At 40.8% G+C, this 22,468-nt stretch overlaps 1 protein-coding gene across 2 annotated transcripts in view; it reads left to right on the top strand.

Moving 5' to 3' along the window:
* The window catches only part of TET3 (tet methylcytosine dioxygenase 3), a 104,438-nt gene that overhangs the window by 60,293 nt on the left and 21,677 nt on the right, over nucleotides 1-22,468 (top strand). For both annotated transcript variants that reach the window (XM_065890964.1, XM_065890965.1), the window contains exon 4: nucleotides 18,201-18,291. In XM_065890964.1, the coding sequence (XP_065747036.1) occupies nucleotides 18,201-18,291 (91 nt within the window). The remainder of the gene's footprint in view (nucleotides 1-18,200; nucleotides 18,292-22,468) is intronic.

Here is a 22,468-nt window from a genome sequence, read left to right as displayed (position 1 = left end):
TGGAGGATACTATCTTTTAGGGTAGAGAATCTCAAACAGGAGGCCATGAGGGAAGTATGGAAGAGATGTGGGAAGAAACTGAGGAGAGGATAGGTTAGAACAAAGGGAAAGTTTGGGAGAGCCAACAACATCACTACTGAAGAAGGGTCAATATTTAATGTCTTACGTGATTTGTTATTATATGCATATTAGTCTTTTCGGTTAAATCCCAGGTTCCTTAAGAACAGGGACTCAATGTTGTATTTCTAAAACATCTAAACTGGTGCTGATCACATGGTGGTGCTCTACGTATTTTTTGGTCAACTGGTCAGCCTTATTCTACCTCCATATTAAGTTCTACAAAGACGTCAGATAGGTTTGGGCATGATCTCCTTACCTTTAATCTTTGTCATCAGTGAGTAGTGTGCCCATTGGTTTTTTTTTTTATTTTAATTAACTTATTTATTTATTTATTTTTGGCTGCGTTGGGACTTCGTTGCTGCTTGCGGGCTTTCTCTAGTTGCGGCGAGTGGGGGCCACTCTTCATTGCGGTGGGCAGGCTTCTCATTGTGGTGGTTTCTCTCGTTGCAGAGCACAGGCTCTAGGCATGCGGGCTTCAGTAATTGTGCGCGGGCTGAGTAGTTGTGGTGCGCGGGCTCAGTACTCGTGGCTCACAGGCTCTAGAGCACAGGCTCAGTAGTTGTGGCGGACGGGCTTAGTTGTTCAGCGACATGTGGGATCTTCCTGGACCAGGGCTCGAACCTGTGTCCCCTGCACTGGCAGGCGGATTCTTAACCCCTGCGCCACCAGGGAAGCCCGAGTGTGCCCATTGTTATGAAAGTCTTTCTGCTACCAGCAGACCCAGCATGCTGCCCATGAACTCACAGGCAGATGACCTGAGATTTTAGTTTTAAAAAAGTTCACCTGGCACACCTGATCCAGGGTGGGGCCCAACCATCTGCCTGCCCATGGTGTGGATTTGTGATTGCCAGGAGGCAAAGTTCTAGCAGTCAGTTATTGACTTTCATGCAAGTGGAATTAGTTATATAAACTTAAGGTGTTTGGCTTTACGTCCACTAAAATTACATCAGGAAACTGGAGCATTATATAGGAAAAAGGAGATGGGTACAGTAAAACCTTTGTGTGATTTTGACACCTATGCATTAATTGTACACCAGTTATCAACCGTCTCTTTTTATCAATGTTATCAACCGTCTCTTTTTATCAATGTCATAAAGAAAAGAAATGCCTCAGCCTATACCTATACCTGGCTGTGAGGTTCCCCACTGGGAAAGTGTGGGTGCCCTAGTCTCTGTGTAGAGAGGTGGTAGAGAAGGTGGAAGGTTCATTTAGAAATTAAGGACCCCTCTTTCTGCTAGGTAGTAATGAGTAGTTTCTTGTGTTTAATATCTCTTGCTGATGGCACAAAGGATACATTTCATTCTCTCCCCAGACTAGTGCAAAAGTGGAACAGATCATATTTTTCTATTTTGAGTATAAAATTAAGTGCACAGGGAAAAAAAAAAAAGCACCTAGGGCCACATAACCAGCATTTCCTCAAAAATTGGATCTTGTTCTCCTGAGCTCTACCCCAGAGCTTTCTACTATGTATTTTAGGAAAAAAACGTCACTTCCCTCACTGCTCAAAGAGAGACGTAAAAGAGATTTTACTTTAGGAAGAGTTGAGCCATTTCCCTGCCCTGTCACTTAACCTCTATGGAAAAGGAAGAAATAGTACACTGGGGACTAAAAGGAAAAATGATGACTTAACAGTAAGATAGCAAAATACTCCTTTTCTGAGACCTGGTGAAAGGGACCAAGACAAACAAAAATGTAAGAGGAAATTTCATCAACTGAAATTTGAAAATGGCCCCACTCTTAAACTATGAATTCCAAGTGCTGTCTGCCAGCTAAAGATCAATTTGAATTGAAAACAGTGATGACATGAGGTATATACAACTCCCAGGGTTAGGAAAAACAATAGTGGAGGCTCAAAAGGACTCCGCAACTTGGAGAGATGGGCTGGAGACCACACATCTAGAAAGCATGCACTTTGGAAAGTCTCCTTTTCCTGCTCTTCTCCAGTTTCTGATGGGGTTAAGGTCTGGGGTGAGGATGGTTGGCTGGAGAATATGAGAAGCCATCTTAGGAGCCAGCTTTGTAGCCAAGGGCCAACAGCACCAAACAAAGGCCATTGTGTAGAGAAAAATATTTGCTGAACCACCAAACAAAAATTCTGCAAACCATGGGGCTTTATTTTAACTTGATGTCTTGTCAGAGTGACCAGCCCACTCCCATATGAGGAAATAAACCAAAATCTTAGCATCAGGACAGAGCACAGCCCAAGCCTCCACACACAAACATACATACAGATTGAGAGGCATGGGCTCCAAAAAACAGAGGGCATATAGAGATGACATTTCCCAGCTGCAGCTGTCCACAGCCAGCCCCAGATCCTCATAGGCCGCTGAACTTTTGAACTAATAATTGAAACCTCTACAACATCTAATTCTCTAAGCTTAATTTCTAAGGGAAGAATTTGAGTAGTGTCCAGGTAAATACAGAAGAATAGGGAGATTCTACACATTCTGCTTTTGGGCAAATGAGTCTAGACCGGTGGCTTTCAACGGAGTGCCGTTTTTTTTTTGTTTTGTTTTTTTTGTTTTTTTTTTTTCCGGAGTGCCGTTTTACCCCTCATCACCCCAGGAGACATTTGGCAATGTCTGAGGACATTTTTGGTTATCACACCAGTGTGGTTCTACTGGCATCTAGTGGACAGAGGCCAGGGATGCTGTTAAACATTCTTCAGTGCACAGGACGCCCCCCCACCCCCCACCCCCCCGCCACCACCCCAATAAAGAATTATCTAGTCCAAAGTGTCAATAGTGCCAAGGGGGAGAAAGCCGGGAGCTAAACTCCATTGAAAGACCAATTAACAAGCAAACAAACAAAAAATTTAACGTGCAACCCATTCAGATTCTGTGGGGAAAAGTAGAAGGATTAAATATAATATTCAAGTGAAGACTTAACTTACATTAGGAAAGACAAGAAGAGTTTGAACAACTAATTTATACCTTCAAGAAAGTTGCCTAAAATGTTCATTGTGAAACCAGAAATGAAAGATGAGGTCCTAGATTAAAGTGACAAAGAAGTCACAAGATGTATGAATTCAACTGCAGAAATGTGCCATTTCACAAAGCACTTCTAGTACACTAGAAGCTGCAAAAAGCAGAATCAGAGTTACAGAAAAAGCCAGTCAGTAAGGAAGAAGGACAGGCTTGAAAGACTGCTCCAAAGTAGAAGAAGAAGATAGAAATGAACATAATCAGAGTGGAGATAAGGGATACAGAAGAGAGGCAGGAGGGATCCTCCACAGATTCGTTCTGTCGGGAATATTGGGAACATTTGCTGGTGTTTTCCAGCAAAGATCATGAAACAAATTGAACACAGGCAAGAGTCAAAGATAAAATAGAAAATGTTTTTTAAATGAAAGAAGATGAATAAAAATGGACAAATAATGATCTGGATGAACTTCAGGATGAATTCCAAGGATGAAGAATTCCCTACAAATAAATTAACCAAAAATTAAGTTGGTCATACATACTTGGATTTTTAAATTTTTTTTTTTTTTTTTACCACTTAAGATATACTTTTCAAAAACATTCTCTTAGGGACTTCCCTCATGGTCCAGTGGGTAAGACTCTGAGCTCCCACTGCAGGGGCCCGGGTTCAATCCCTGGTTGGGAAGCTGGATCCCGCATGCATGCCGCAACGAAGATCCCACGTGCTGCTGCAGCTAAGACCTGGCGCAGCCTAAATAAGTAAATTAATTAAAAAAAAAAAGTTTTTTTTAAGTTTAATTTTTTAAAAGCATTCTCTTAATTGAAACACATACTGGAAGGTATATAAATTGTAAGCATACCTCGGAGATACTGTGGGTTTGGTTCCAGACCACTGCAATAAAGTGAATATCACATTAAAGCGAGTCCCATGGAATTTTTGGTTTCCCAGTGCTCGTAAAAGTTATGTTTGCACTATACCGTAGTCTGTTAGGGGTGTAATAGCACTATATCTAAAAAAAAACCAAAAAAAGTACCTTAATTTAAATACTTTATTGCTAAAAAATGCTAACTATCACCTGAGACTTAAGTGAGTTGTAGGTTTTTTTGCAATAGTAACATCAAAGATCGCAGATTACCGTAACAAGTACAATAATAATGAAAAAGTTTGAAATATTGTGAGAATTACCAAAACGTGACACAGAGACATGAAGGGAAGCAAAGGCTGTTGGAAAAATTGCACTGATAGACTTGCTTACCGCAGGTTTGTCAGAAAGCTTCAATTTGTAAAAAACATAGTATCTGCAAAACACAGTAAAATGACGTATGCCTGTACAGTTTTACAAAAAGCATGTACTTGTGTAACCACATCTAGATCAAGAAACAGAACTTCACCATCACGTCAGAAACCTCCATATGCCCCCACCCAGTCACTTACACCTGACTCCCTAAAGCAAAGTATGGCCTGCAGACCAAGTCTGGTTAACATCTGTGAGCTAAAAACAAGTTTTTTATGTTTTTAAATTGTTTTTAAAAATCAAAAGAAGAATAGTGTTTCATGACTCATGAAAATTATATGATGTTCAGATTTCAATGTCGAAGTTTCAGTGAAACACCATCACCCTCATTTGTTTATGTACTGTCTATGGCTGCTTTTGCTCTACATTAGCAAAGATGCACAGTTGCCACAGACACTGCATTCCCTGCAAAGCCTTAAATGTTTGTCATCTGGCCCTTAACATAAAAAGTCTACTGACTCCTGTCCTAAGGTAAGTACTATTCTAATTTCTAACCACGTTGATCGGTTTGGGCTGTTCTTGAACTTCACATGTATGTATTTTATGTTCTGGCTTCTTTTGTTCAGTGTTGTATTTGTGAGATTCATCTGTGTTGTGTACCAATATTTGTAGTTCATGCACTCTCATTGCTATATAGTATTCCATTTTATAATATGAATATACCATCATTTATCCATTAGATTGTTGATGGTCTTTTGGATTGTTTCCAATTTGGGGTTATTATGAATCATGCTGCTATAAGACGTTCTTATATACATCCCTTGGTACATGTATGTACACACTTATATACTTCTATTGGGTGTATACCTAGGACTGAAATGGTATGTGTTCAGCTTTTAGTAGGTACTGCCCGTTTTCCAAAGTGGTTGTAGCCGTTTAAACTCCCACCAGCAGTACTCCACATCTAAACCAGCAAATGGTATCAAAAGGCTTTCTGCCATTGTGGTAGGTATATCATCACATCTCATTGTGGCTTTAATTTACCTTTCCCTGATGACTAATATATGTCCTCTTTTGTAGAGTTCAAGCCATTTGCCCATTTCTCTGTTGTGTTTCTGTCTTTTTCTTATTGATCAGTAATGTGAGTTCTTTGTTGGATATATGAATTGCAGTTCTCGGGATATTGAGATAGAATGTTTGGCTTAAGAGTTCTACGCCCAATAAAGTTGCCATTCATGTGTAAAGACCTCATAAAAACATTTCCAAATATATTAGAACTTAAATTTTCTGGAGGTGAATCAAATAAGTAACAGATCGGGGAAGCTGTACTCTGAAGGGGCTGGCAATGAACGCTAAATGTATAATTTTTCTGAAACAAAAGGTAATGTATTTATTTATACTAGAACTTTGTTTTATATTAAATATCTCTTTTATAATGGGGGGGTGAAATATGTTCACAAGGATACCAACAAAAAGCAGGAGGTAAAGTGAGGGAAGAGGTGTGAGAAATTGTATAAGGGTGCTGACTTCTTTCTTTCCCACAGTACCATTAGCATTACTAAAAGCATACTATAGATTGGTGGGGCAGGGGGAAGTAAAAGAAAATACAAAATCTATTTAAAAAGATAGGAAAGAGGGCTTTCCCTGGTGGCGCAGTGGTTGAGAGTCCGCCTGCTGATGCAGGGGACACGGGTTCGTGCCCCGGTCTGGGAAGGTCCCACATGCCGCGGAGCAGCTGGGCCCGTGAGCCATGGACACTGAGCCTGCGCGTCCAGAGCCTGTGCTCCGCAACGGGAGAGGCCGCAACAGTGAGAGGCCCGTGTACCGCAAAAAAAAAAAAAGATAGGAAAGAAAACAAGGAGACATAAACATGGAAAATATAAAATGACAGAAGACCATGTATATGTTACAGTAATGAGTATAAATAGGGTAAACTCATCTACTGGATTTGATTAATAGCACTAGACAGCACTAAGAATGTTAATAAACCTCATTTTAGTATGGGAAAACAGAAGCATATATTTGTCACTGATTCAGAGCATATACTATATTCTATAGAACCTCACCCCAACCTTGCAGAGTATTGTCACCTGTCTGGCACTGTAACTAACTACAAGCCCATTGCCACACTAAAGATACATATATAAAATGAGGATATATATATAATGATATATATCCTCATATATATGTAAATATATATACAAATTAGGAGAATTAAATTTGGGAATGTCTACTAGTTTTATAACTAAGCATATTAGGCTGTAAGTCCAGTTTCTTCCCATAGAATATCTTCTCCCCCGTACAGACATCTAATCAAGGAAAGGGAAATGCATGTATATGTGTGTTATATATATATATATAATCAGGGAAAGGGATGTAATTAAGAAAAACAAGACTTCTAAACAACTACTTGGGATGCCTTGTAAACAGCAAAAGGGAGAGAATGACTTCGGTATTGCTTGACACTTGGAGCTGTGTCTGCCCTTTGTGTGTTAGTGGCCTTCCCAGAGGAACTTGACCATCTATTATAATTTTCAGGTTAGCTTGGTTTTGGAGCTTCATATCTTCTCCCCTAGCTGCTAGGATAGAGTTGCCAAGATTTTCTTCTGAAAATCTCCTTTCTCTGCCTTTAACTGTAATTTTGGGTTTTTCTGATTTGGGACAGAAGGTAATCACCAAAAACTATATTCTAGTTCCAGTGTGACACCCTACAGTCAATCCATTACTTTGACTTTTCTCCAGACAGTAGAAACTTGAAAAGAGCCCAGAAGTTCTGGCATATTCCTGTGTTCTATTTTCCATATAGGCTGTCGTATTCTAGCACCTGTAAAGAGATTTCAGACCACTACTTCCAACACCCATATTCTTACGTTCTCTCTCCCTACACAAACCTTGGTCTCTTTCCCTCCCCCACTTCACATACATCCTTCTATAATCCTCTCTGTCTTATGGTTCAAAACAGTGCATATTTGGAGCAAGTAATTTTTAATCATTTAGTTGAAAAGGATGAAAGCATTTAAGCATGGATAGGTTGAGGACTGTGCTAGGTACCTTACATATCATCTAATCCTCAACAGATCTAAAATATAGAAACATTACTTTCACTGCTCTAAAGCTCATAAGGGCTGTGTAACTTGGTCACAATCATACAATTTGTTTGGCAGAGCCTAGACAGCAGCTACATACTGAGTTCATATTATACACCAAATACTGCACTTGGCCCTTTATGTATTTTACACAAGAAGGTGTGAGGATTAGAGAGGCTGGGAAGATAACTCATCACAGTTGCCCAGGTCTCTGTAAAATCTATGTTCATTCTGCTGTGACATGGTAACAATAAAAATGTGATACATGCTCTGATATTTTTGTTGTATGAAAGGTGCTCTGGGAGTCCAGAGGGAAAAGGAGAAGTCCAGTAGGGTTTCACAGAAAAGGTGGCATTTAAACTAGGCCTTATGACATGAGTTCTTCCAAAGAAGGAAAGAAATAAAGGCACTGTGGTCAACGAGAAAACGTGTTTCAAGACACAGGAGTATTGCATGGCTGTGTAAAAGAAGCTGTGGTAGCTGTCGCAGGATGCAAGGCTGGGCAGTGTGCAGAGATGGCTCCTCGGGGGCCTTATGGACTGTGTTCTGGAATTTGGGTTCTGTCTTCTGTCTAGCATGGAGTCATCAGTGGGAACTGGTCTGATCAGATTTCTGTTTTGGAAGTATAACTGGTGGTATTAGGTAGGATGACCTCAGAGGGCTGAGACCAGTTAGGAGACCATGACAATAATACAAGGGGGGATGAAGAGTCTCCATGAGCAGAAACCATAAGTGATAGACAACTTGCATCAGTTCATCTACTGGGATGCACATACCATTGCCAACCTTTTGTTTGCTTGTTTTAAACTAGGAATACAACTGAACTCATTTTCACAACATGGGTCTTACTCTTACCCTTATTCTTAGTGTGGGTAATGACATATACACCTTTAGGCTTGCATATGTGTGTGTATACACTAATGTATATGTGATTGTGTGTGTGTACTAACTATAGCATATTACACATGCTAAACTGAAATTTGCTTGTTTCCCCACTTAAAATATCTTGGAGGTTATTTTTTGGTCAGTAAATCTGAAGCTGCCTAACTCCTTTTGATAGCTGCTTAGTATTCCATTATATGGTTATGCTATAATGTATTTATAATACATAATGTATTATGGACATTTAAGTTTCTGATATTTTGCCATTAAAAATGATGCAGTGAGGGACTTCCCTGGTGGCGCAGTGGTTAAGAATCCGCCTGCCAATGCAGGGGACACGGGTTTGAGCCCTGGTCCAGGAAGATCCCACGTGCCGAGGAGCAACTAAGCCCGCGAGCCACAGCTACTGAGCCCGCGTGCCACAACTACTGAAGCCCGCGCGCCTAGTGCCCGTGCTCTGCGACAAAGAGAAGCCACCGCAATGAGAAACCTGCGCACCGTAACAAAGAGTAGCCCCCGCTCGACGCAACTAGAGAAAGCCCGTGCACTGCAATGAAGACCCAACACAGCCAAAAATAAATAAATAAATTTATTTTAAAAAAAGATGCAGTGAGTATTCTTGTATATACAATATCACTTTGTACATATGCAAGTATATCCAAATTCCTAAAAATAAATTCTTAGAAGAATTTGACATTCTTTGAAATTACTGAGTCAAACAGATTGGGCATTTGTAACTTTAGTATATTGCCAAATTACTTTCCATACTGCCTGTTTTCCTGTACCCTCACCAGCAGGAGGAGTTACCAGACTTTGATGGTGACTCATCTGAAAGGTAAAACTGGTACTTTATTGTACCTTTACATATGTTTGACCCATTTTCATTCCCTTTCAAAGAACCAGTTTTATCTTTTCTTCATTTATCTCTTGTATTATTGACCTTATTTAGCTGTAGGGGTTCTTGATCTGTTAAAGAAAGCAGTGTTTGTCTGGTGTGAGTTCCAGATATTTCTCCCCAGTATTTGTCTTTTGGCTTGACTTTTGGTAGTTATTACTATAAATTTTTCTTTAGTTATATTTATCAGAGTTTATGGTGTGTGTGTGTTGGCTTCAGAATTTCATGTTATACTTAGAGAAGACCTTCCCACTTCTGTGATTATTTTTAAAAACTCATCCATTGTTTTTCTTCTAGAACTGGTATAGTTTAATTTTTTGTATTTAAATCTTTCAACCACTTGGAATGTATTTTGGGGTAAGTTATTAAGTGTGGAGCAAAGTTTTTTCCTCAGTTATTCCAACATCATGCATTGAAAAATTAATCTTTCCCCATTGACTGGAAATGCTATAAGGTATCTTCTTATATATGGGTCTTATCTACCCAACTAGACCATACACTTTTTAAAGCCCCAATTAGTTTTGTCCTTCTCGCTTTCCCCATAAAACTGAGCATGATGTTCTGCATAGAACAGGTATGACATTAATGTTTTACCTTTTAAAAATTGTGAACTCCGTATATAGGCAAGTACACAAAGCATTCATGTACAGTTCAATGAAAATTTATAAAATGAACACCTGTGTAACCATCACCTAAATCAAAAAGGAGGCCCTTTCCAGTTCCCCAGAAGTCCCCGGTATACCTTTCCCAATCACATTCCTCTCCCGTCCCACAGAGGCGACCACTCTCTTGACTTGTGACAATGATTTCCTTGTATTTCTTTAAGATTGAGCTGTATGAAATTGCTATTTTTGTAGGCAAAAAATCATTTTTTTATATTTTATATTTCAATTTAATAATTTTACCACCTGTGTATGGATCTCTAAACAGTATAGTTTGGTTGAACCTGGCTTTGAATATCATTTAGATATAATCTTACTGTATTCTGTGCTGTGCTTCTTTCACTAACTATGGTGGTATAGTATTCAACCATGTTGTTGCAGTTTGTCAATTCTCATTGCTGGATATATGCCATTATATGATTCTACTGTGTTTTATTTATCCATTCCACTGTTGCTGGATTATGGGTTGTTTCCCATTTTGACTACTGCAAATATGTTGCTGTGAAAATCCTTGTACATTTTTTGATGCATGTAGCCAAGATTTCCTCTAGGACAGGATCAGCAAATTAGGGTCCCCTGCCTAGTTTCTTGTTTTTGCTTGTTCGTTTTATTAACTTTTTACTACGAAATAATTTTACATTTATAGAGGAGTTGCAGAGTTGGCACAGAGAGTCCCTGTATGCCCTTTATCCAGCATCCCATAATATAAACATCTTACATATTTATGGTGCATTTAAAACAGACGTTAATGTTGGCACAATACTATTAACTACAGACTCTTTGGATTTCGTCAGTTTTTCCACTAAAGTCCTTTTTCTGTTATAGGACCCATTGCAGGATAACACATCGCGTTTAGTTGTATGTCTCCCTAGACACGAAACAAATTTACGCACTGTAGTACAGTATTTGTGTAAAGTTCTTTTTGTTTGTAGCCTTATAGTATCCAGTCAATGTAGTATTTTCCAGAGTTACTATTACATCGTCTTTTGAGTCTCATTTCTTTCACTTAGAAAAATTCATTTAAAAATCATCCATGTTGTTGTGTGAATCAATAGTTTCTTTTAATTGTGGTGAACTTCACATAACATAAAATTTATTTATTTTTAACATCTTTATTGGAGTATAATTGCTTTACAGTGTTGTCTTAGTTTCTGCCCTGTAACAAAGTGAATCAGCTATACGTATACATATATCCCCATATCCCCTCCCTCTTGCGTCTCCCTCCCACCCTCCCTAGTCCTCCCCTCTAGGTGGTCACAAAGCACAGAAATGATCTCCCTCTGCTATGCGGCTGCTTCCCACTAGCTATCTATTTTACATTTGGTAGTGTATATATGTCCATGCCACTCTCTCACTTCGTCCCAGCTTACCCTTCCCCCTCCCCGTGTCCTCAAGTCCATTCTCTAGTAGGTCTGCGTCTTTATTCCTGTCTTGCCCCTAAGTTCTTCATGACCTTTTTTTCTTTTCTTAGATTCCATATATATTTGTTAGCATACGGTATTTGTTTTTCTCATTCTGACTTACTTCACTCTGTATGACAGACTCTAGGTCCATCTACCTCACTACAAATAACTCAATTTTGTTTCTTTTTATGGCTGAGTAATATTCCATTGTATATATGTGCCACATCTTCTTTATCCATTCATCTGTGGATGGACACTTAAGTTGCTTCCATGTCCTGGCTATTGTAAATAGTGCTGCAGTCAAAATTGTGTTACATGACTCGTTTTGAATTATGGTTTTCTCAGGGTATGTTCCCAGTAGTGGGATTGCTGGGTCATATGGTAGTTCTGTTTGTAGTTTTTTTAAGGAACCTCCATACTGTTCTCCATAGTGGCTGTATCAATTTACATTCCCACCAGCAGTGCAAGAGGGTTCCCTTTTCTCCACACCCTCTCCAGCAATTGTTGTTTGTAGATTTTTTGTTGATGGCCATTCTGACTGGTGTGAGGTGATACCTCATGGTGGTTTGTGTGTTTGTTTTTATAAATGTATTTATTTATTTTTGGCTGCATTGGGTCTTCGTTGCTGCATACAGGCTGTCTCTAGTTGCATTGAGTGGGGGCTACTCGTTGCGGCGCACAGGCTTCTCATTGCGGTGGCTTCTCTTGTTGTGGAGCACGGGCTCTAGTTGTGCGGGCTTCAGTAGTTGCGGTGCATGGGCTCAGTAGTTGTGGCTTGCGGGCTCTAGGGCACACGGCTTCAGTAGTTGCGGCACATGGGCATAGCCTCTCCACGACATGTGAGATCTTCCCGGACCGGGGTTTGAACCCATGTCCCCTGCATTGGCAGGTGGATTCTTAACCACTGTGCCACCAGTGAAGTCCCCTCATTGTGGTTTTGATTTGCATTTCTCTAGTGATTAGTGATATTGAGCATCCTTTCATGTGTTTGTTGGCAATCTGTATATCTTCTTTGGAGAAATGTCTATTTAGGTCTTCTGACCATTTTTGGATTGAGTTGTTTGTTTTTTCGGTATTGAGCTGCATGAGCTGCTTGTATATTTTGGAGATTAATCCTTTGTCAGTCACTTCGTCTGCAAATATTTTCTCTCATTCTGAGGGTTGTCTTTTTGTCTTATTTATGGTTTCCTTTGCTGTGCAAAAGCTTTTAAGTTTCATTAGGTCCCATTTGTTTTTATTTCCATTTCTCTAGGAGGTGGGTCAAAAGGGACCTAGCTATGATTTATGTCAAGGAGTGTCCTGCCTATGTTTTCCTCTAAGAGTTTGATAGTGTCTAGCCTTATATTTAGGTCTTTAATCCATTTTGAGTTTATTTTTGTGTATGGTGTTAGGGAGTGTTCTAATTTCATTCTTTTACATGTAGCTGTCCAGTTTTCCCAGCACCACTTATTGAAGACACTGTCTTTTCTCCATTGTATATTCTTGCCTCCGTTATCAAAGATAAGGTGACCATATGTGCGTGGGTTTATCTCTGGGCTTTCTATCCATTGATCTATATTTCTGTTTTTGTGCCAGTACCACACTGTCTTGATTACCGTAGCTTTGTATTATAGCCTGAGGTCAGAGAGCCAGATTCCTCCAGCTCCGTTTTTCTTTCTCAAGATTGCTTTGCTATTCAGGGTCTTTTGTGTTTCCATACAAATTGTGAAACTTTTTCTTCTAGTTCTGTGAAAAATGCCATTCGTAGTTTGGTAGGGATTGCATTGAACCTATAGATTGCTTTGTGTAGTATAGTCATTTTCACAATGTTGATCCTTCCAATCCAAGAACATGGTATATCTCTCCATCTGTTTGTTTCATCTTTAATTTCTTTCATCAGTGTCTTATAGTTGTCTGTATACAGGTCTTTTGTCTCCTTAGGTAGGTTTATTCCTAGGTATTTTATTCTTTTTGTTACAATGGTAAATGGGAATGTTTTCTTAATTTCTCTTTCAGATTTTTCATCATTAGTGTATAGGAATGCCAGAGATTTCTGTGCATTAATTTTCTATCCTGCTACTTTACCAAATTCATTGATTAGCTCTAGTAGTTTTCTGGTAGCATCTTTAGGATTCTCTGTGTACAGTGTCATGTCATCTGCAAACAGTGACAGCTTTACTTCTTTTCCGATTTGGATTCCTTTTATTTTTCTTCTCTGATTGCTGTGGCTAAAACTTCCAAAGCTATGTTGAATAACAGTGGTGAGAGTGGACAACCTTGTCTTGTTCCTGATCTTAGAGGAAATGGTTTCAGTTTTTCACCATTGAGAATGATGTTGGCTGTGGGTTTGTCACATATGGCCTTTATTATGTTGAGGTAAGTTCCCTCCATGCCTACTTTCTGCAGGGTTTATATCATAAATCGGTGTTGAATTTTGTCGAAAGCTTTCTCTGCATCTATTGAGATGATCATATGGTTTTTATCCTTCAATTTGTTAATATGGTGTATCACATTCATTTGTGTATATTGAAGAATCCTTGCATTCCTGGGGTAAACTCCACTTCATCATGGTGTATGATATTTTTAATGTGCTCTTGGATTCTGTTTGCTATAATCTGTTGAGGATTTTTGCATCTTACGTTCATCAGTGATACTGGCCTGTAGTTTTCTTTCTTTGTGACATCTTTGTCTGGTTTTGGTATCAGGGTGATGGTGGCCTCATAGAATGAGTTTGGGAGTGTTCCTCTGCTATATTTTGGAAGAGTTTGAGAAAGATAGGTGTTAGCTCTTCTCTAAATGTTTGATAGAATTGATAGAATTCACCCGTGAAGCCATCTGGTCCTGGGCTTTTGTTTTTTGGCAGATTTTTAATCACAGTCTCAATTTCAGTGCTTGTGATTGGTCTGTTTATATTTTCTATTTCTTCCTGGTTCAGTCTCGGAAGGTTGTTCTTTTCTAAGAATTTGTGCATTTCATCCAGGTTGTCCATTTTATTGGCATATATAGTTGCTTGTAATAATCGCTCATGATCCTTTGTATTTCTGCAGTGTTAGTTGTTACTTCTCCTATTTGCTTTCTAATTCTTTTTTTTTTTTTTTTCTGTACACGGGCCTCTCTCTGTTGTGGCCTCTCCCGCTGCGGAGCACAGGCTCCGGACGCGCAGGGTCAGCGGCCATGGCTCACGGGCCCAGCCGCTCCACGGCATGTGGGATCTTCCTGGACCGGGGCACGAACCCATGTCCCCTGCATCGGCAGGCGGACTCTCAACCACCACGCCACCAGGGAAGCCCTGTTTTTAGTTTTTGATTAATATGTGTCTTGGCATGTTTCTCCTTGGATTTACCCCATATGGGACTCTCTGTGCTTCTTGGACTTGTTTGACTATTTCCTTTCCCCTATTAGGGAAGTTTTCAACTATAATCTCTTCAAATATTTTCTCAGTCCCTTTCTTTTTCTCTTCTTCTTCTAGGACCCCTATAATTCAAATGTTGGTACATTTAATGTTGTCCCAGAGGTCTCAGAGACGGTCCTCAATTCTTTTTTCTTTATTCTGCTCTGTGGTAGTTATTTCCACTATTTTATCTTCCAGGTCACTTACCTGTTTTTCTGCCTCAGTTATTCTGCTATTGATTCCTTCTAGAGAATTTTAAATTGCATTTATTGTGTTGGTCATCATTGTTTGTTTGCTTTTTAGTTCTCCTAGGTCCTTGTTAAACGTTTCTTGTATTTTCTCCATTCTATTTCCAAGATTTTGGATCATCTTTACTATCATTACTCTGAATTCTTTTTCAGGTAGACTGCCTATTTCCTCTTCATTTGTTTGGTCTGGTGGGTTTTACCTTGCTCCTTGATCTGCATATTTCTCTGTCTTCTCATTTTTTTAAACTTACTGTGTTTGGGGTCTCCTTTTCACAGGCTGCAAGTTTGTAGTTCCCGTTGTTTTTGGTGTCTGCCCCCAGTGAGTGAGGTTTGGTCAGTGGCTTGTGTGTAGGCTTCCTGGTAGTGGGGACTGGTGCCTGTGTTCTGGTGGGTGGGGCTGGATCTTGTCTTTCTGGTGGGCAGGGCTGTGTCCGGTGGTGCGTTTTGGGGTGTCTGTGACCTTAGTATGATTTTAGGCAGCCTCTCTGCTAATGGGTGGGGTTGTGTTCCTCTCTTGCTAGTTGTTTGGTATGGGGCGTCCAGCACTGGAGCTTGCTGGCCGTTGGGTGGAGCTGGGTCTTAGTGTTGAGCTGGAGATCTCTGCAAGAGCTCTCAACAATTGATATTACATGGGGCCGGGAGGTCTCTGGTGGTCCAATGTCCTGGACTCAGCTCTCCCACCTCGGTGGCTCAGGCTTGGCACCCGGCTGGAGCACCAAGACCCTGTCAGCCACACGGCTCAGAAGAAAAGGAAGAAGAAAAAAGGAAGAAAAATAAATTAATACAATAATAAAATGAAAAAATAATAAAAATAAGAGAGAAACCAAACTAATAAATCCACCAGTGATAACAAGCACTAAAAACTAAACTAAAATAAATATAAAAATCAGAAACAAATCAGTTGCAAACAGCAATCCCCGAGTCTACCGTTGCTCCCAAAGTCCGCTCCCTCAATTTTGGGAACATTTGTTGTCTAGTCAGGTATTCCACAGAGGCATGGTTCATCAAGTTGATTGTGGGGATTTAATATGCTGCTCCTTGGGCTGCATAGAGAGATCTCCCTTTCTCTTCTTTGTTCGCACAGCTCCTGGGGTTCAGCTTTGGTTTTGGCCCACCTCTCTATGTAGGTCACCCTCAGGCATCTGTTCCCGGCCAGACAGGAGGGAGTTAAAGTAGCAGCTGATTAGGGCACTCTTGCTCACTCAGGTCGGGGGGAGGGAGGGGTACAGTAGTCATAACTGGAATGCAGGGTGAGCCTCCAGCGGCAGAGACCGGTGTGACATTGCAACAGCCTGAGGTGCGCCGTCTGTTCTCCCAGGGAAGTTGTCCCTGTATCTCGGGACCCTGGCAGTGGCGGGCTCCACAGGCTCCTGGGGGGTGTGTGGATAGTGACCTGTGCTTGCACACAGGCTTCTTGCGTGCAGGATTCTTGTGTGCTGCTGTGTGCACAGCAGCAGCCTTAGTGTTTCATGCCTGTCTGTGGGGTCCGAGCTGATAGCCGCGGCTCATGCCCGTCTCTGGAGCTTGCTTAGGCGGTGCTCTGCCTTTCAGTGGGCACACTGGGGAGGAAGGCTCTCTCCTCGTGCACGCTGAAAGGATGGTCTCTTGCCTCTTCAGCAGGTCCAGACTTTTTCCCCGAACTCCCTCCCAGCTAGCTGTGGCGCACTAGCCCCCTTCAGGCTGTGTTCACGCAGCCAACCCAAGTCCTCTCCCTGGGGTCTGATCTCCGAAGCCCCGAGCCTCAGCTCCCAGCCCCCGCCCGCCCCTGCAGGTGCGCAGACAAGCCTCTCAGGCTGGTGAGTGCTGGTCGGCGCCGATCCTCTGTGCGGGAATCTCTCCGCTTTGCCCTCCGCACCCCGGTGGCTGCGCTTTCCTCCGTGGCTCCAAAGCTTCCCTCCGCCTACCCCCGTCTCCTCCAGTGAAGGGGCTTCCTAGTGTGTGGAAACTTTTCCTCCTTCCCAGCTCCTTCCCAGAGGTGCACGTTCTTTTGTCCCTATTCTTTTGTCTTTGTTTTTTCTTTTGCCCTATCCAGGTATGTGGGGAGTTTCCTGCCTTTTGGGAAGTCTGAGGTCTTCTGCCAGCATTCAGTAGGTGTTCTGTAGGAGTTTTTCCACGTGTAGATGTATTTCTGATGTATTTGTCGGGAGGAAAGTGATCTCCATGTCTTACTCCTCTGCCATCTTGAAGGTTCCCCCCCCCACAAATTAATCATTTTAAAGTGTACAATTCACTGACATTTAGTACATTCACAATATTGTGAAATAATCACCTCTATCTAGTTCCTTTCATCATTCTAAAATAAAATCCTATACCCATTAAGTAGTAACTCTCCATTCCTCCCTCCTCCCAGTCTCTGGCAACCACCATTCTGCTTTCTGTTTCTATGGCTTTACCTATCCTAGATTATTTCGTATGAATGGAATCACGGGATATATGTGATATTTTGTGTCTGACTTTTTCACTTATTGTAATGTTTTTGAAGGTTCGTCCACATTGTAGCACGTATCAGTACTTCATTCCTTTCTCTTTTTTGAACTGTGGTAAAACATACATAATATAAAATTTACCATTTTAACCATTATTTAGTGTATAGTTTAGTGGCATTAATTACATCCACAGTATCATGCAACCATCACCACTATTTCTAAAAGTGTTTCAACACTAAACAGAAACTCTACCTATTAAGTGATAAGTCCCCATTCCCCACTCCTCCCAGCGGTTGGTAACCTCTAATCTGATTTTTACCTCTATGAATTTACCTATTCTAGATATATCCTGTAAGTGGAATCATACAATATTTGTCCTCTCGTGTCTGGCTTATTTCACTTAGCCTAACATTTTCCAGGTTCATCCGTGTTATAGCACATACCAGAATAAATCCTTCTCATGGTCAGATAATATCCTGCTGTATGGATATACCACATTTTGTTCATCTGTTGATGGACACTTGTGTTGTTTTCACCTTTTGGCTCTTGTAATAATGCTGCAATGAACACTGCATACAGGTGTTGTTTGAGTCCTTGCTTTCAGCTGGTTTGGGTCTGTATCTAGGAGTGGAGTGGTTTGCTGACCTCTGGTCTAGATTATGTATAATGATAAACTAAATTCCAGAGTGGTTAAGCCTCAGTCTTGATAATGCATAGTTTTATCAGATTTCTAAATTTTTGCCAATTTGGTCTGTGTGTAATGGTGTTTCACTGTGATTTTAATTTGTATTTCCTGATTTCTAATGGGGGTGAACATGTTTCTACATGTTTATAAGCCACTGAATTTCCTGTTTTGTACTATGCCATTAATTTTCCTATTGATGGTTTGCCTTCCTAAATTAATATTAATGAATTGATGTCTCCAAATAATGTTTACTTTGTATTTCTGCAGAACAAATAGTGGAGAAAGATGAAGGTCCGTACTATACTCATCTGGGATCTGGCCCCACGGTAGCCTCCATCCGGGAACTCATGGAGGAGCGGTGAGTGATGCCCAGATGTCCAAGGAGAAGTGGACAAGTTGTTAACAGAATATGGATTTTAAGCACCTCTCGTTTTCATTGCCTTATACTAGACAGCCTACAGAAAGGAATCCCTGATACACAGACTGAAAAGTTGAATGTGGGATTTTCATCCCCAGTGCCCAGGGTTTCTTTCTGTCTATCGGTCTGCCCTTTACAGATCCCCGTAATCCCCTTTTATCTCACTCTTCCTTGAAATAATTTTTATTAAAGAAATGGGGTTAAATGGTTGTATGTCCTGTAGAGTTTCTCATGGTCTGAAGTTTGCTGCTACCTTTCCTGTGGTATTGTTTAACAGGTTCTTCTGCCCTGTGTCGTGTAAATTGGTTAGATCTAAAGGCTTGATCAGAATCAGATTGTTTCTTTCTTTCAAAGTGACTTCCTAGGTGGTGTTTTGTACCACCAACAGGAGAAATGTATGCCTCGTCTTTGGCCGGTGGGCGCCTATTCACATTGTCTCCCGAGTCCTTTTGACATGATCCTAGGAGTTCTTGATTTCTCGTATTTTTATTGGGGGAAGAAATATTTAGAAAACAGACTCTGGGTGCTGGGGGTGCTCATTTTTCTAGGCCATTTCAGTAGAAAGAGCCAAGATGTATGTGTAGGTTTTTTATTTTTGCTACTGTTTAGTGATTAAATACATACACTGAGTTTATATACACTTCCAATTCGAACTCAAGACTACAGGGCTTTTACTTGACAGCTCTGTTTTGCTTTTTTAAGCAGCTTTGTCCAGATAGAAACTTTAAAATCTATGTACGTGTCCACCGTAGATATTAAATACTGCGAGCTCCAGTGTGTAGAGAGGTAAAAATAGCTTGGTGATTGAGAGCATATGGACACTGGAGCTAGACTAAGGTCCAGTCCTGGCCCTTCCACTTACTGATGAGTTCTTTGGGGAGTTGCTTTACTTCTCTGTGACTCGGTTTTCTTATCTGCAAAATGGAGAAAATAAAAGTACATACATTGGAGGAGAGTTATGAGGATAAACTGAATGGATGTCTGGAAAGCACGCAGTGCTTACTAGTAAATATTACATACAGGGTGTCTACATCGTATCTGCATTTACTGACTGCATTTTTATAACAAACGTTAGTATTTTAATAGTAAAGGCGTAAATTATGTAAGACATAAACATGTTTGCTCATACATATACGTAGACATACAGATGTGTGGAAGGCTGGGGGCTGAGAATTATAGCTTAGAATTTCTACAAATTTGGGGACCAGATTTTGTCTGACCAGGGTAACTAATACTGTCATTAATATAGCAGGGAACATGATTTTGAACTAAATAACTGTAGTGATATCCCTGAATGAATAAAAGGTAAGATGGATGGAGCACAGTGATCTGCTGTCAACACTTATCGTGTACCATCTGGAAACATTTATGTTCATAGAAGCCCATCAGAAAAGCATTTGATCCAAGACCCAATCTGTAAATTCAAGACTGATTGAAAGAGCACCTCTGAGTCCATAAGAATCATCAAAAAGTCTACAAATAACAAATGTTGGCAAGGATGTAGAGAAAAGGGAACCCTAGTACATTTTTGGTGAGAATGAAACATTTAAAACAGTGTGTGGGTTATTCATGCACGCCTGCATGTGCCCACATGTGTATGTGTCACAGCTTCGAGGTTGGAGCGGGCATTATTTTGGCCAGCGAGGTTTTTTTTTTTAAACATCTTTATTGGAGTATAATTGCTTTACAGTGGTGTGTTAGTTTCTGCTTTATAACAAAGTGAATCAGCTATACATATACATATATCCCCATATCTCTTCCCTCTTGCGTCTCCCTCCCTCCCACTCTCCCATCCCACTCCTCTATGTGGTCACAGAGCACCGAACTGATCTCCCTGTGCTATGTGGCTGCTTCCCACCAGCTATCTGTTTTACGTTTGGTAGTGTATATATGTCCGTGCCACTCTCTCACTTTGTCCCAGCTTACCCTTCCCCCTCCCTGTGTCCTCAAGTCCATTCTCTAGTAGGTCTGCGTCTTTATTCCCGTCTTGCCCCTAGGTTCTTCATTACCTTTTTTTTTTTTTTTTCAGATTCCATACATGTGTTAGCATACGGTATTTGTTTTTCTTTTTCTGACTTACTTCACTCCGTATGACAGACTCTAGGTCCATGCACCTCACTACAAGTGACTCAATTTTGTTTCTTTTTATGGCTGAGTAATATTCCATTGTATATATGTGCCACATCTTCTTTATCCATTCATCTGTGGATGGACACTTAGGTTGCTTCCATGTCGTGGCTATTGTAAATAGAGCTGCAATGAACATTGTGGTACATGACTCTTTGAATTATGGGTTTCTCAGGGTATATGCCCAGTAGTGGGATTGCTGGGTCATATGGTCGTTCTATTTGTAGTTTTTTAAGGAACCTCCATACTGTTCTCCATAGTGGCTGTATCAATTTACATTCCCACCAGCAGTGCAAGAGGGTTCCCTTTTCTCCACGCCCTCTCCAGCGTTTATGGTTTTTAGATTTTTGGATGATGGCCATTCTGACTAGTGTGAGATGATAACTCATTGTAGTTTTGGTTTGCACTTCTCTAATGATTAATGATGTCGAGCATTCCTTTTGGCCAGCGATTTTTGTGAGGAATCTTGACACTATTGTTTACAGGTTGAGGGCTGCAGGGGAGTCAGATGTACAAGTTTGATCTGGGACAGTTTTTATGTGTGTTTGTTTTTTGGTAGCAATTTTGCAAGATTTCTAGACAGCTCTCTCAACTTTTAGTTATAGAAGAGTATGTTTTGAAACAAGGATTAAGAGATAATGATAAAGTTGAGATTTGTCCTTTTTTTTTTTTTGTCATTGCTTTAAAAATAACAGCCAAGTGTAGATTCTCCAGAAACTGATCCAAGGGAGGAATTCCTCTCAAGACCAGGAATACTTGTGTTTTTCCTCAGCAACTGGTTTATTTTTATCTTAAGGGCCTTGTAAATCATGGAACAGATTGTGTTTCCATCTTAATGTTGGCTGCTAGTAAGCTTAGAGCCAGATTTGTGTATCCTCATTAGGAGCAACGTAATTTCTCATCTTTGGCCCGTGGGAGCCTATTCAGGTTCACTCCTGAGTCCTTTTGACATGACCCTAAGGAGTCTTCATTAGCTCCCTTGATTTCTCATGTGATGAAATGTTCTAGGCTCATCTCTTAAAAATATGCACAAGATCCCACCGTCTGCATTTTACATAACAACATCATGTGTATCTGTTTCCCCCTTTACTCTGATTTCATCACCTGTTATTTTTATCACATAGACATCTTTTTAAGCTCCTTCTGGAACAGGAGGGGAATGAATGATGGCTGAAAATCACCTGGACGGGGGTCTAGTTTGTGAATGATCCAGGCTGTCTCTTTCTCTAGACTTCCCGCCCAACCCTTACTCTGCAGGACCACTCCAACTGCCAGGAGTTGGCCAAGGCAAAGAGGGAAGAAAACTGAAATCCAGGGGATGTTGGTGCTTTTAGTTTATCTGGGAAAGACTGTGAAAGGAGGAGGTCAAAAGCAAGTCCTAAAATATTATCAGATTTGTTAATGGGTTCCATACCTCCTGGGTACCCAGGTCCTTGTTATAGATAATTGGAGTCAGGTGTTCAAACCCATCTCTGAGAATGGCCTGCTGCACAGGGCCACATGTCCTCTAACTGGAAAGGGGATTCTCTGCAGCCTAGGAGTTCATTAAATGTTCATTCTAGGAATGAAAGCACCAACACCGTGCCAGCAAATCCTCTGAGTTTGGGGGGGAACTGGTCTCATTAATGTGTGATAAAGGTAACCCTGAAGAATCACAACTTTCGATCAGCGGTTATCAGGCTTGAACATGCTTCAGGTCTCTGGAGGACTTGTGAAAGCACAGATCGCTGGGCCCCACCCCAGGGTTTCTGACCCAGCAGGTCTGGGATGGGACCCGAGAGTCTGCATTCCTCCCAAGTTTCCAGGGGATGCTGGTCCCAGCACCACCTTTGAGAATCACTGGCTAAGACGATGAAGTTACCCTTTAGAATAAGGTTTCAGCCTACCCTTCCAGACTTAGTTTAGGGTCTAGGAGTTCACCTGTATCCTAGCCTCTTAATGATAGGCCGGAAAGTAAGACATTTAAGAAAAAAGAACTCAATCCAGAGTT

The sequence above is a fragment of the Phocoena phocoena genome, chromosome 14, assembly GCF_963924675.1.
Source record: "Phocoena phocoena chromosome 14, mPhoPho1.1, whole genome shotgun sequence".
NCBI lineage: Eukaryota > Metazoa > Chordata > Mammalia > Artiodactyla > Phocoenidae > Phocoena > Phocoena phocoena.
Note: the sequence above shows the minus strand (reverse complement) of the source record. Positions and strands in the feature narration are given on the sequence as shown.